Source organism: Echinops telfairi, unplaced genomic scaffold (assembly GCF_000313985.2).
Source record: "Echinops telfairi isolate 266 unplaced genomic scaffold, ASM31398v2 ScPeMD7_9;HRSCAF=40, whole genome shotgun sequence".
Classification (NCBI taxonomy): Eukaryota; Metazoa; Chordata; class Mammalia; order Afrosoricida; family Tenrecidae; genus Echinops; species Echinops telfairi.
The window spans coordinates 17,400,469-17,413,219 of record NW_022103906.1 but is presented as its reverse complement, the minus strand read 5'-3'; the positions used below and the strand labels follow the sequence as shown (position 1 = coordinate 17,413,219).

The following is a 12,751-nucleotide window of genomic DNA, read 5'->3' as shown; positions in this document are numbered from 1 at the left end:
CAGAGCTCCGATCTGAGGCCCGGCAGGCGGGCTTCGGTTTTCTGTCTCCACAAAATGGGCAGCGGTGCTGTGGGCCCGCAGAGAACCAGGGCGGCCAGCGGGTGTTCTGCCGGTCCTTTGGGGTTGGCTGCAGGTCCATGTTCCCGCTGGGGTTCAGACGTTCTTGCCCAGGGGTTCTGGTGGTCCCCGTGCTTCCCTGGCGATCGGCACCAGGAAGGGCAGGGCCCGGCACGCGGCCGCCTGGCTCACCCTCCTTCCTCTTTGCAGCGGAGTTCACCGGGCCTCCCCAGAAGCCACCGCGGCTGGGCGCGCAGGTGCGTGAAGGGCTGGGCGGGAGCCGGGAACCGCGCGCACGCTGCCTCCAGGCTCCACCAGGTGGAGGGCAAGGGATGCTCAGCTGTGCCCCAGGCCAGGCACCTCCTCCTGGAGATGAGGCCCAAGGAGGGGAAATGCCCGGCCTGGGGCCACACCACCCATTCAAGAACAAGCCAGACTCGGTCGGCTGTCTCCCATGCTTCAAGAGCTCATGGTCCAGCCCTTGGGCTCTGCGCTGTGGGCCCCTTTCTCAAGCCTTTCCGATGGGGGCCAGCTCCCCAGGTGCCCTTATAGTAGCCTGCAATGCTGGTTTTCTGATCTGGACAGTGGTTCGCAACCTCGGTGGCCTATGAGAATCACCTGGGGCCCTTAAACAACAACCTGCGCCCCCTGCCCAAGGGATGGAACCCAGGTGGTCTGGCATGACGCTGCTGGCCTCTGCACTCAGGGCCCAGACCACTGCCCAGGAGCGGATGGGAGGGATGCGATCTGGGACAAAGAAGCGCTTTTTCAAATTTGGGGAGGGGGAATGGGCACCTGCAGTATCCCCTGACTTCCTCCCCTCTTCCCACCCCCTCCCCCCTCCCCTTTCTCTGCCCATGCAGTCCATCCAGCCCACGGCCAACCTGGACAGGACCGATGACCTGGTGTACCTCAACGTCATGGAGCTGGTGCGGGCTGTGCTGGAACTCAAGAACGAGCTCTGCCAGCTGCCTCCCGAGGGCTACGTGGTCGTGGTGAAGGCAAGGGTCTCTGGGGGACCTGAGCACGGGCCAGGGCCAGGGGGAGGCTGCCCGCCCCAGCCCCAGAAGGAGGGTGGGAGGCAGAGCTTCCTTATCTGCCACCCCGGCAGGTGCCTTTCTCAAGAAGACCCTCATTAGAGAAAGGCTGTCAAAGGGAATTCAGTTTCTGGTCACCTGAGAGCTGGGACTGCGGCCAGGGAAGCCTGGCTTTCCCAGAGCGCAGGGTGGCGGTCTCCATGCCCCTCTCTCTCCCTAGAATGTGGGGCTCACACTGCGCAAGCTCATTGGGAGTGTGGACGACCTCCTGCCTTCCTTGCCATCCTCTTCACGAACCGAGGTAAGTGCCCGCATCCCATAAGCCTTCACTTCTCCCTGTGTCTTCTTGCCCAAGGCTCAGGGGCCATACTGGGCGGCCTCTGGGTGCCGTCGGTGGCACTGCACTCCATGTTTGAGCACCAGGTGACCCCCAGGGAGCTGAGAGGGCATGAGCCCGGCCCACTACCGGGGCAGAATTGCCCTTTCAAGGAAATTCAGATAACTAACTGCAGCGAGTTTCACTGTTATTGTTGGGTTGGGGGTGAACGTTTTCACAGCAAATTAGTTCCCATCGAACAAGTTCTATACAGACAAGAGGTTTCCGAAAGTGCTCAGGGGGAAAGGCCATTATCCTTCCATTCCACTTTGCCACGGATTTTTTGCAGCCTCCTCAGACTGCTCAAAGGGGCAGCCCTACACTGTCGTTAGGCGGCCGCTATGCATTGGCCTCGACTTGAGGGCAGTGTTTGGTTTGGTTCCATATTGCTCAGTGACATTGGTTACGTTTTCCAAATGGTGTCTCGTTCTCCATGCCCCCTGTTCCACTCCCAGCTTGCTTGCTCCTCCCACCCCCTCACCCGTGCTGCAGGGTGAATGTCAACAGTGTTGACTTGACTGCTTGCTCTCATACAGGTGATGCAGGGTGAGTGTCAACAGTGTTGACTGCTTGATCTCATGCAGGTTGTTAGTAAGTTAGTTTAAATAAGGAGCCCCGTGCTCACATGGGGATATTGTTAATTTTATGAATCAATCTGTTATGTGGCTGAAAGGTGGCCTTGGGAATGGTTTCAGCTTCAAGTTTAAAGGGCAGTAGTCTTGGGGACTCTTCTAATCTCTGCCAGTCTAGTAAGTCCAGCCTTTTAGAAAATTATTATTATTAAGAATTAGGGTTTTGTTCTACAATGGTCTCCCATTCTCTCTGGGACCATCTATTGCAGGGGTCCTCAAACTACAGACCATGGGCCACATGCAGCCCGCCGAGGACATTTATCCGGCCCTCCGGATGTTTTTGCCCTGTTTGTTTTTTACTTCAAAATAAGATATGTGCAGTGTGCATAGGAATTTGTTCATAGTTTTTTTTTAAAACTATAGTCCGGCCCTCCAACGGTCTGAGGGACAGTGAACTGGCCCCCTGTTTTAAAAGTTTGAGGACCCCTGCTCTATTGTCTGGTCAGAATGGTCCATCGTGATGAACAGGGCTTGTCTAGTTCACCTGGTGTCAGGGAAGATGAAGCCATGGTTTCTTGTGGCAAGTTCTTTTTTGATAGAGAGATATGCAAAGGTGGACTCCCCCTTTTTGTTTGTCCCTCTTTTATCCTTGTCCCTACATGCCTTCATTGAGTCCATTCAGACTCATAGTGACTCTGTATAGGGTTTCCAAGATGTAAGTCTTTATGGGAACACACAGCCTCATCTTCCTCCTGACGTGCAGCTGGGGTCTTTGAACCACTCACCTTGTAGCTAACGGTCCTGAACTTGCCCAACAGCATCACCAGGGCAAGTGCATCATTGGCATCGACCTTACGGCTTTCCATCCTTGATGGTTTCATCTAATTTTCTTTATTGACAAGAGAACTAACAAAAACTATCGGCGAGAAACCCCAGTGAGAGGCCTCCCCAAGGTGCTTGAGCTCCCTGTGAAGCCTGAGCCTGAGCAGGCAGAACGATGGTCCTGCAGCGGCCAGCTCCCGGGCCCCAGAACAGCGAATGTGTTACCTTTGCAGCTACGACTTTTATGCATCTTGAGGTGGGAGACTAACCCGACTACCTGGGTGGGCTCAGTGCCCTCGTAAGAGGGTTTCAGGAGGGCTGGAGACCGAGAAGGTGATACCAGGGCAGAAGCAGAGGTCAAAGTGATGCTATTGCTGGAAGGGAGCCAGGAGCTAAGGAATCCAAACGGCCTTCAGAGGCTCGGCAAGGCCAGGAGCAGACGGTCCCCTCGAGCCCCAGGAGGAAGGCAGTCTGCTGACACCCTGACTTTAGCAAACCCCCGCCCCGCCCCGCCCCACCCCACCCCACCCCAAGGCAAACTCATGATTCCTACTCATGGCAATACTATGGAGCAGATTGGGACTGCCCGTGCGAGCTGCCAAGACGGTACTAACTCTTCACAGGAGGAGGAAGCCTCGTCTTTCTCCCGTAGAGTCTGGTGGTTTCAAACTGCTGACCTTCCAGTCAGCAGCTGGTGAGTAACCACTGGCACCACCAGGACCCCTTGAGGTCAGTGATGGAGCGGCCCAGGCTGCGGGGTCTGATGTGAGACCTCAGCCCTCTTGGGGCGATGGCCCGCTTTTACGCTGAGGAGTGAGCTCTCCAGTCACCCCTCTGGATAACCGTCTCCTCATACGGCAGCAGTAGGCAGGCTCAGAGGACAGGGTGGGAACCAATACAGACAGACTTGGACTTGACAGGAGACAAGGAAACCCATGAGCCCACGTACTGGACCCCTGACCTTTTACGCACACTTTGGAACCAGTGAGAAGGGGCGGGGCTCGATGAAAGGAGGGCCCTACCAACTGCACCAGCCTGGGGTGGCAGCAGATGGGCCGAAGATGTCCAGGCCAGTCTTTGCTGTCAGTCCTTGCTGTCCTGGGCTCCCAGCTGCATGGGACTTTGGAGTCAGTCCAGGGAACTTCCGACCACCTGGGGGACCTGAGCCCAGCTGAAACCAATACCTGTACACTCACCATCCTCTGGTCCCAACTTTGTCTCTCCCTCGACTGCTAGCCTTCCTTCTGTGCTCCTCTTTCAGATCGAGGGGACCCAGAAACTGCTGAACAAAGACTTGGCGGAGCTCATCAACAAGATGCGGCTGGCGCAGCAGAATGCCGCCACCTCCCTGAGCGAGGAGTGCAAGCGGCAGATGCTCACAGCCTCGCACACGCTGGCTGTGGACGCCAAGAACCTGCTCGATGCTGTGGACCAGGCCAAGGTCCTGGGCAACCTGGCCCACCCGCCTGCAGAGTAACAGAGGGCACCACCCTGACTGTGTCATCTGCCCCCCAACCCGGTGTCGTGTACCTCCCTGCGCCACCCTCCCGGCCCCTGCCTTGCTTTCGGTCACGTGGGTCTTCTCAGGGGGAAGGCCTAAGGGAGTCCTTCCCTTTGCCACTTTGCACGACCCCCCCCTCTCCCCACCCCACCCCCACTCAGGCTGCAGCTGGACACAAGGGACCCTGTGGATGCTGGGGGATGGCAGAGAGGGTGCAGAGGTAGACTGTGGCTACCCAGCTGCTCTTCCTCACACGGGCCTGGCCCAGAGCAAGGGCAGCTTGTCGGACGGACGGATGTCACAGTATCGCCAGGAGCCACCCCCGTGGCTTTCTGTATGGGCATGGGAATCAAGCTATTCTTTCTCCTTCCTCTTTGGCCCTCGGAGGTCCCGGGCCACACAGAGGGGCTGGAGAGGGACTTTTGTGGGAGGTAATAGTGGGTGAGGCGAGGGATGGCCCTGGTTTTTGTGTACAGTGTACATTGGAATTTATTTAATATGAGTCTGGTCTGGACTGACAGCTATGTGTCCCACCCCCCACCCCCACTCCCACTGTGGGAGGACCCCGGAGATGGTCCAGGAACGAGCTGATTGGGAGTCTGGGCACAGGACACCGTGTTGTACCAACAGACCAAGCATTGGGAAGACTTGGGAGAGACAGAAGCTAAAACAGAACTTTGGGCAAGCGTCTGCCTCTCTTCTGACCTCTCTCTTCCTTTCCTCTCTTCCTCTGCCCTTCCCCACCCCCTTCCCCTCTTTTCTTACTCACCCCCTTCTCTCACCCGTTCTCACCCATTCCCTTCCTTTCTCTTGTGTTTGCGTACAACATTCTTTTACCGCCTTTCTATTTGACTTGTGGTTGAATTAAAATTGTATCATTTGCTTGGTTTTTGTTTGTTTGGACCACACTTTGGGGAAGTACGTTGCATCTCGAGGGTGGGCACTGGGGCTTGCCCAAGGGAAGCGTGTGGTGACACTTGGTTGGAAGTCAGGGCCAGTTGGTCCGGGCCCTTGGCCTTTGCATGGAGAGCCAGGCACTGACTGAAGGGTGACTTCTAGGTGGACCATGGCAGTTCCCACCACGGCCACACGAGGAATGCCAATGACATCCTCCCGGAAGATACCAGCGTCATCAGACTTGGGCCGGGCTTGATGCTGAGGGGAGTGGTTGGAGAAGAGACCTCAGGTAGTAAAAGGTGCAGATTAGGTTTTATTTCATCCCTTGATTTACATGCAAGATGGACAAGGAGCCTGAAAAATGCTCGGATGTTAGAATGGGTTCGCTAGCGAAGGAAAGGTCAGTGATGCTGAAGGGTTTGAGAGAGAGGGAGAGAGATTCACATCGAGAAATGGCTCACACAGTTGTGGAAGTGGGTAAGTCCGGTCCATTTCAAGTCTGTGGGTCAGATGATAAGCTGGAGATGTCTCCCAACTCCAGTCACCTTGGGCCGAGGAGCTAGGAAGCACGAAGGCCTCAGGATGGTAGAGGCCAAGTCCAAGCTAAGGCCAGCAAGGCTGTTGATGGCTCCTGGGATGGGCAGGCAACATGGCAAGAAGTTAATGAACCAGATGCAGGATCCATGGAGTCTGCTTTGAAAAGGAGCAAGCCACACCCCCAAACAGTTTTCCTTCCAATTACATCAAAACGGTGACCTCATCAAGGGGGCTGCATTCCACCACAGCTGCGGCTGCTTACTGAGTTGATTATGTTAGATCCCATCACAGAGTTGATTACATTGTGTTAAATCCCATAAACAGGATTTCTACCAAACTACTGAGAACCTTGGATCAGCCAAGTTGGCACAAAACCTAACTATCACTATTAGTGACCTCTAGGAGCCAAGACAGGAATTGGAACAGGAGTAGGGAGAAATGGGTCACTGAGGACTGGGAATCTCGGGCGAGGCTGTCAGGGTCAAGCTGGTCTTGCTGGGTCTGAGGGAAGACCCCTTCCAGGGAAAGGTCAAGGTGGCTTAGAAAGAGGGAACCCCAGAGTCCTGGAGGAAGCTGAAAGCATGGCTCTGGTTTCCTGTTGGCTTTCCCACACTGTCCTGGGGTAGGACCCTAGGGCCTGATGCCTGGTGGAGAAGCAGCATCCGTCAGCTGCTGAGCTCTGACCTGGCTCCCACAAGTGGCCAAGGGCTTTGACAGTTCCCATTTCAGAGTGAGGAGCAGGCTCCACTGAGAAGTTCAGAGTCAGCCGGAACACAACGGAGGACTTTAGGAAGGACAGGGAAGGCAGTCTGTGGAGACAAACAGCCCTGCAGCGATAGCATTCCCATGGCCATCTCAGGGGACAAAGCAGTCTAGCTCCTCCTCCATGGCTCAGAACAAGTGCCCTGAGTTTCGATCACTGATCACTCACCCAGTATGGAGCTGGCTGCTGCTGGTCCTACTGGAGTCAGGAGGGTGTCTTTCGGAAAGAAACCTATAATGCCAAGTACCAAGGGTCTAGGGCCCTGCAGAAGGTGCTTCCTAACAAGCTCCGAGTTTGAGCTGGGCCTTGAATGGCAGTCCATGTTGTAGCCGAGAAGGGAAGGGCCTTGAATGGCAGTCCATGTTGCAGCCGAGAAGGGAAAGGTAGAATGAAGGGGAAGTCTGGGGAGTAACCCCAGGGTGGATGGCACGATCCAGCTACCTACATCCACCATCCATCCCTCCATCTGGAGGGCCCAGCTCGGCCTCTCCAGCTGCACCACTGGTCCACCTCCTCCCCGCCAGTGCCCTGCCTTTACCTCCTTCCCCTCCCCGACATCCCTCTAGCCCTATGCTGTTAAGCTCCATAGGCCAAAGCCCCCCAGACTTCTTTCTTTCTCAGCCTGGTTTACAGCCACCCCAACTGCTCCCCACACTGCAGCCCCACCTCAGTTGACCATGGGGGCTGATGCCTAAGTCCCAAATTTTGCTCCTATCAGGCCCACCCCACCCCCCATCCCTACCCCCAGTTCCTGGGCAACTTCTCCCCTCTTCCCAATGCACCCCTTCTTTGGGGTCCATACCTTGCTTCTCTTTCCCAGTCCCACATCCACCCACTGCTTGGCTGTCCCCTCACCTGGCAGTATCTGCACCTGTTCCTTCAGGAGCGTCTCACACCGACTCCCATTCTCACCACCGTCACCTGGGTGTCTGGAGAGCAAGTGTCATCCCTTATGTTAGCTCCTCTGCCTTCCGAACAAGAGGTGCTCGGCCAGTTCTTAGCTCCGAGAGCTGTCGTTGTCGAGGTGGCTGGTTCCAAGTCTTCTAGGAGTGGGCTAGTTCAGGTGCTTTAAGGAGAAGCGCCTGCATTTGGATGGGGGCAACACCGCAGGTTTATTCTAGAGGAAGAAGCAGTGCAGGACGGTCAGTAGCAGCCCCTCTGGGAGTGAACACAGGGCCGTGAAATCAGATCATTCCAGCCAGGAGCGGAGGAAGGAAGAGTCCAATGGTCCCCAGGAAGCAGACGATGATAAACAACCAGAGGAATATCCTGTCGATCACCATGGCGACATACTTCCAGTCTTCTTTTACCTGAAGTAGAAATGGGCTCACAGTGATAGAGGCCAGGCCCTCTGAAGATCACCCCTGGGAGGCAGCTACCCACCCTGCAACCTTGGGAAGCTCAAAGCCAATGCCGGGAGAGGGGTGGGTGGGGAAGAGAAATATGGTTGTCTCAGAGTTCAAAGCATCCTTGCCTAATAACTCTTGGTGCATGCCATCCCCTCGACAAGGCCCAGAGCCTTTCCATAGGCTTCTCAAGTTCCCAGTAATCGATGCTTAGACATGCAACTCAAGGTTAGGGAGACATTTAAGAGCCACGAGCCCTCTCCAAGGGACTGTTAGTGATTTCAGTGCGATGTCCAGCAGCTGTAGGATGGTTAAGTCTTCGCAGGGAACAGAGAAAGGGATGCAGGTAAAGATAAGAGCAATTCCGGGGAGACCGGAGGCCCTTTGAGGAGCTAGGGGAGAATCTGAGGGTCGCAACACAGGCAAGGAGGCCCGGATTTCTAGCCATTCCCAGATTCGATAATGATTAATGTCTCTTATCTACTGAGAAGGCCATCCCGGAATGAACTCCCGGCCTTTCATCCTCCCTGAAGTTAATAAGTTGCCAGGTTGCTAAGAAGAGTTCTGTGATCCTGGGCAATGCACTGCTTGCCCGGTCATGCAAGTCACGGCGGGGGTGGGGTGGGGGCGGGGAGACCATCTGCTATCACCAAGATTGGCCGGCGTCTGGGCGAATACCGAAGTTCACAAAAATGTCCAGATCCCGTGAACAAGGAGAATGGCCAAAGAACCAAAGTCTCGAACTCATGGATTTGATCTTGGAAATATTCCCTGGACCTTCCTCTGCCTCTCCACCCCGCACCATGCAGGATGATGGCTGGCCTGATGTAGCACTGGGAAGGGTTAGCTCCTGGTACCTCTCCCCCTCCCACTCACTGTCTGTGGGTTTGGCTTTCTTAGCTTCCATGGGATCCTGACATCAGCCAATCAAGTGCCCTCAAAGGGAAGCACTTGACCGACTATCAGCTAAAGGTTGGGTGTTGGGCAGCACTCACTCCCTCCCCTCCCCTTCCAGAGTCACCTCAGTCAACACCCCAGAAGCCAACTGCATTGGCCAGGTTGTCCAGGCTTGAAGACTCGATGGAGCCATGCTTCTGTGCCCACAATGGGGTCGCCAGGGGAGGGAACAGATTTGAGGAACTGACACCAACAACTCGCTGCTCTTATCCCTCGGGGTGCATTCCAGCATGGTGTATTTCAGGACTGAGGGGCCCTATCTAAGTGGGCCGGGCTCTCCAGAGAGGAGGCTGGGTAGACCAAGACTAATACCTGTTAGTTCCTACTAAGCTGGTGGGCGAGGGGGTCCCTCACCCAGTTCCAACTTACCGAAGAGTCAGCGTCCTCAGACCTCAGGTGATCAGCAATGTAGCGCACGCCTTCCAGTGCCTTCTGCATGCTGGGTGACAACAGGAGCCCTCCCTCCTGCCCCGGAGCCTCGGCCTTGGCAGCTGAGGCCAGTGGACGCAGGTCCTCGTGGCTGTAGAGAGCACCCACTGCGGGGGGTGAATGACAGGCACACGCCCACCCATCTTCATCCTCCTCTTCTCCCTCTCCCTCCTCCGGGTCCACAGTGGTCTCCAGCCAGCGATAGGAGGGACTAAGCGTCAGGCCTGCGGGCTCACAGGGCTCCAAGGGCGGCAGGGGCCGGTTCATCAGAAGCCACCGGGGCGCACAGGCCAGGAAGGCCACCCGCACCCAATGGGGCATGTTGTGCGTGCCGGGGGAGCGGTGGTGGACATTGAGCACAAAGACGGTGATGACGATGGACAGGGTGACGAAGACCATGGTGAAGAGCAGGTACTCGCCGATGAGCGGGATGACGAGCGAGGTGGAGGGGATGATCTCGGTGATGAGCAGCAGGAAGACGGTGAGCGAGAGCAGCACGGAGATGCACAGCGTGACCTTCTCGCCGCAGTCGGAGGGCAGGTAGAAGACCAGCACGGTGAGGCAGGAGATGAGCAGGCAGGGGATGATGAGGTTAATGGTGTAGAAGAGGGGCAGCCGGCGGATGAGGAAGGAGAAGGTGACGTCGGGGTAGATCTCGGCGCAGCAGTCGTACTTCTTGGTGTTGTAGGTCCCCGTGGCGTTGACGATGGCCCACTCGCCGCTCTCCCAGTAGTCCTTCAGGTCCACCGCCTGACCCATCGGCTCCAGGTCGATCTTGGCCTTGTCGTAGGTCCAGGAGCCGAACTTCATCTTGCAGTTCTGCTGGTCGAAGGGGAAGAAGGTGACGTCGATGCTGCAGGAACTCTTGTAGATGGCGGGGGGCACCCAGTGCACCGTGCCCGAGAAGAAGAGGTGGGCCTTGGTCATGTGAGTCACTGCAAACTCCCCATCTGCACTGGGGGCAGGAAAGGAGGTGAGAGGCTTGGCTCAAAGCTCAGCTACCGACGCCATGTGATGCCAGGCAACTGACCCAAGGGAACCCCAACCATCAAGTCCAACCCAGTCAGGTTGTTTGGGTCTCACGTGAAGTGCATTAAGACTTGCCCAACACACAGGCGTGTCTGGCTCCACTCCACGAGCCACCTTTTTAACGCTGTCTTAGAAGTCATCTTTTAACACAAAAGGAGACATTTCACAAAATGTCACAAAGTACTGACAGGTTTGCAAATAACCCCTATCAATGCTTTGATGTCTTTCCTTTGTCAAAGGTAACACTAGAACGTATTCATGGGCATGGCGTATGCGGGGTTTTGTTGCCTGTTTTTGGTGAACAGCTGAGAGCCCTGACTTAGGAGAATATTCTCTCCCTTCTTGGGATCCTTAGTTCCAGGCACAGAAAAAACCTAACATCTTTCTTGAGAACACCCACTTACCCTACGGTTGGGAGCCTGCTTCCTCCACCACAGCCTCTCACAGAGCGACAGAGACAGAGAAAACTACGAGCCAGCCCCTGCCCTTTGAGGAACCATGAGAAGACGGACACATGCATGCACAACTACACACAAGGCAGGTGGTTTGGCAAAAACACTGAGAGGGTCAACTGCCCCGAAAGATTCACAGGGGGAAACTCCTTTCCAGCAGGGCCCAGTAGGGTCCTTATGAAAGTTGCCAAGGCTCTGAAGGAGTTGTGGGGGCACTGCAGAATAAGTGTTGGGCTGCTATCTACATCAATAGTTCAAAGCCACCAGCTGCTCCTGGAGAAAAAGACGAGGCTGTGGGCTCCTGTCAATTGTATAATTGTACATTCTCAGAAGTGCCTTACAGGGTTGCTATGAGATGGAATCGGCTGGAGGGCAGTGGGTTTGGTTTGGGCTTGGGGGTGATGGTAGGTTTGGTGTTCAGATGGGGTGGAGAGTGCATGAGTTCGCAGTGGACCCCAAGGACCAAGAATCAAAAATGGGAAAGGGCAGACCCTGCCTCCTGGGCTCAGGCAGGGTGTGAGTGGACTGTGCTGGGACATGAAGTCAGAAGGGCCCCCAGGGACAAGAGGGCACAGGTGTTTGAATGGGGGTCACTGAAGGGTTTCCGCTGGGGAGGGGGTAGCCCTGTGACTTCCGGGAAGATGCATGAACATAGAATTAGAGAGAGCCATTTCGTCAGGAAGGAGTCCTGGTGCGCTGCGGATCGGGGGTTGGCCTGCTACTGGCGAGGTGGGTGGTTCAAACCCACCAGTTATTCTGTGGGAGAGTGCTGAGGTTCTCTGTTCCCATAAGGATGTGCAGTCTCAGAAACCTGCTGTGCGGTCGCTATGAGCCAGAAGCAACTGGGTGGCAGTGCATTTGGAGTTTTATTCAGGAGTCCCTGGGTTTTAGAAAGAGTTAACAGCCTCAGCTGCTCACCCAACGCTGGGTAGATCAAGGCACGAATGTTAGGAAACAGGTGTAGGAATGCCTGGATGTACAAAGAGCCCTGCAATCCTCCACCCATTCACATTAGAAAGTTTTTAAAAGGCAGTTTGAGTTCACCCAGAAACTCCCCCAGAAAAAACGTTCTGGCAAACGACTTCCGGGGGAGGGGAGCTGTTGAGGCCCTGAGGGGCACAGCCCTACTCGGATGCACCCAGAAGGTCACCTTGAGCTGAGTCCAGCTGTGGACAAGGGCTTGGTGTTGGACATTCAGACAGAAGGATATGAATTGGTGGACAGCACACTAGGCTAACTATAACGTCATAAAGACCTCACTAGGGCAGCCCTCGGGCAGTGGTTACGCACGGGGCTCCTAACCACAAGAGCAGCAGTTTGAAACCATCAGAGGAAGAAAGATGAGGCTTCCTACTCCCTGAAAGATCTGCGGTGGAGGAAGCCCATGGGGGCAGTTCTACCCTGCCCTGGAGGGCCCCTGTGAGTCAGACAGGGCTGGATGGCTTCTTTAAGGGTCCACGTAGAGATGGAAACAAGATAACTTAACAGGTCAAGGAGTCGAAGGACCCACCACGGGTCTTGACCAGGTGGAGGGCAAGAGAGGAGGAAGAGGCAAAATCTGTTCTGTAGCGCTGGCTGTGGGGACCCTGGGACCCTGGTGAGTCACCTAGTGGTGAATCCTCAGGACCTGGGTTCCCCTGAGAGGTGCTGCTGCTAAACTCCGGAATTAGTCTTTACACAGTCTCTCCCCGCTTGAATTCACACAGTCAATCCTAAAACCCAGAGGACCAGAAGCACACATAGGAAGAGACGGATTCCTCTGCTATAGTTCCAAACAGGATTGATAGTTAGGCTGAAAACAAAACTTAGAAAGTAGCAAACTGAACCCCAAAAAACGTTTAAAGGAGGGAGGGGGAGATTTCTGTCATCACACATAATCACCACTAGATGGCAACATGTGCCGCATTTTGAGGAGGCTTGAAGTAGTCTGGGGAGACGCTCCTGTTTCTGGTTAACCTAGTAGTGTGCAGTATCGA

General features: G+C 55.3%; 2 protein-coding genes across 2 annotated transcripts in view; one reads left to right on the top strand and one right to left on the bottom strand.

The window, feature by feature from the left end:
* PTK2B (protein tyrosine kinase 2 beta) overlaps positions 1-5,252 on the top strand; it is a 70,464-nt gene extending 65,212 nt beyond the window's left edge. Inside the window, exons 27-30 of the mRNA XM_004707620.2 lie at positions 268-314; positions 921-1,058; positions 1,315-1,395; positions 4,126-5,252. Of these exons, the coding sequence (XP_004707677.1) occupies positions 268-314; positions 921-1,058; positions 1,315-1,395; positions 4,126-4,341 (482 nt within the window). The 3' untranslated portion in view covers positions 4,342-5,252. The remainder of the gene's footprint in view (positions 1-267; positions 315-920; positions 1,059-1,314; positions 1,396-4,125) is intronic.
* Positions 5,253-5,555: 303 nt separating this feature from the next.
* Positions 5,556-10,249, bottom strand: CHRNA2 (cholinergic receptor nicotinic alpha 2 subunit). Its single transcript, XM_004707622.2, has 4 exons — positions 9,235-10,249; positions 7,418-7,872; positions 6,731-6,907; positions 5,556-6,608 (listed from the first exon to the last, which is right to left on the bottom strand). Exons 1-2 carry the CDS (start codon positions 10,219-10,221, stop codon positions 7,747-7,749), a joined length of 1,113 nt encoding a protein of 370 aa, XP_004707679.2. The 5' UTR covers positions 10,222-10,249; the 3' UTR covers positions 5,556-6,608; positions 6,731-6,907; positions 7,418-7,746.
* Between the last annotated feature and the right edge of the window lie 2,502 nt (positions 10,250-12,751).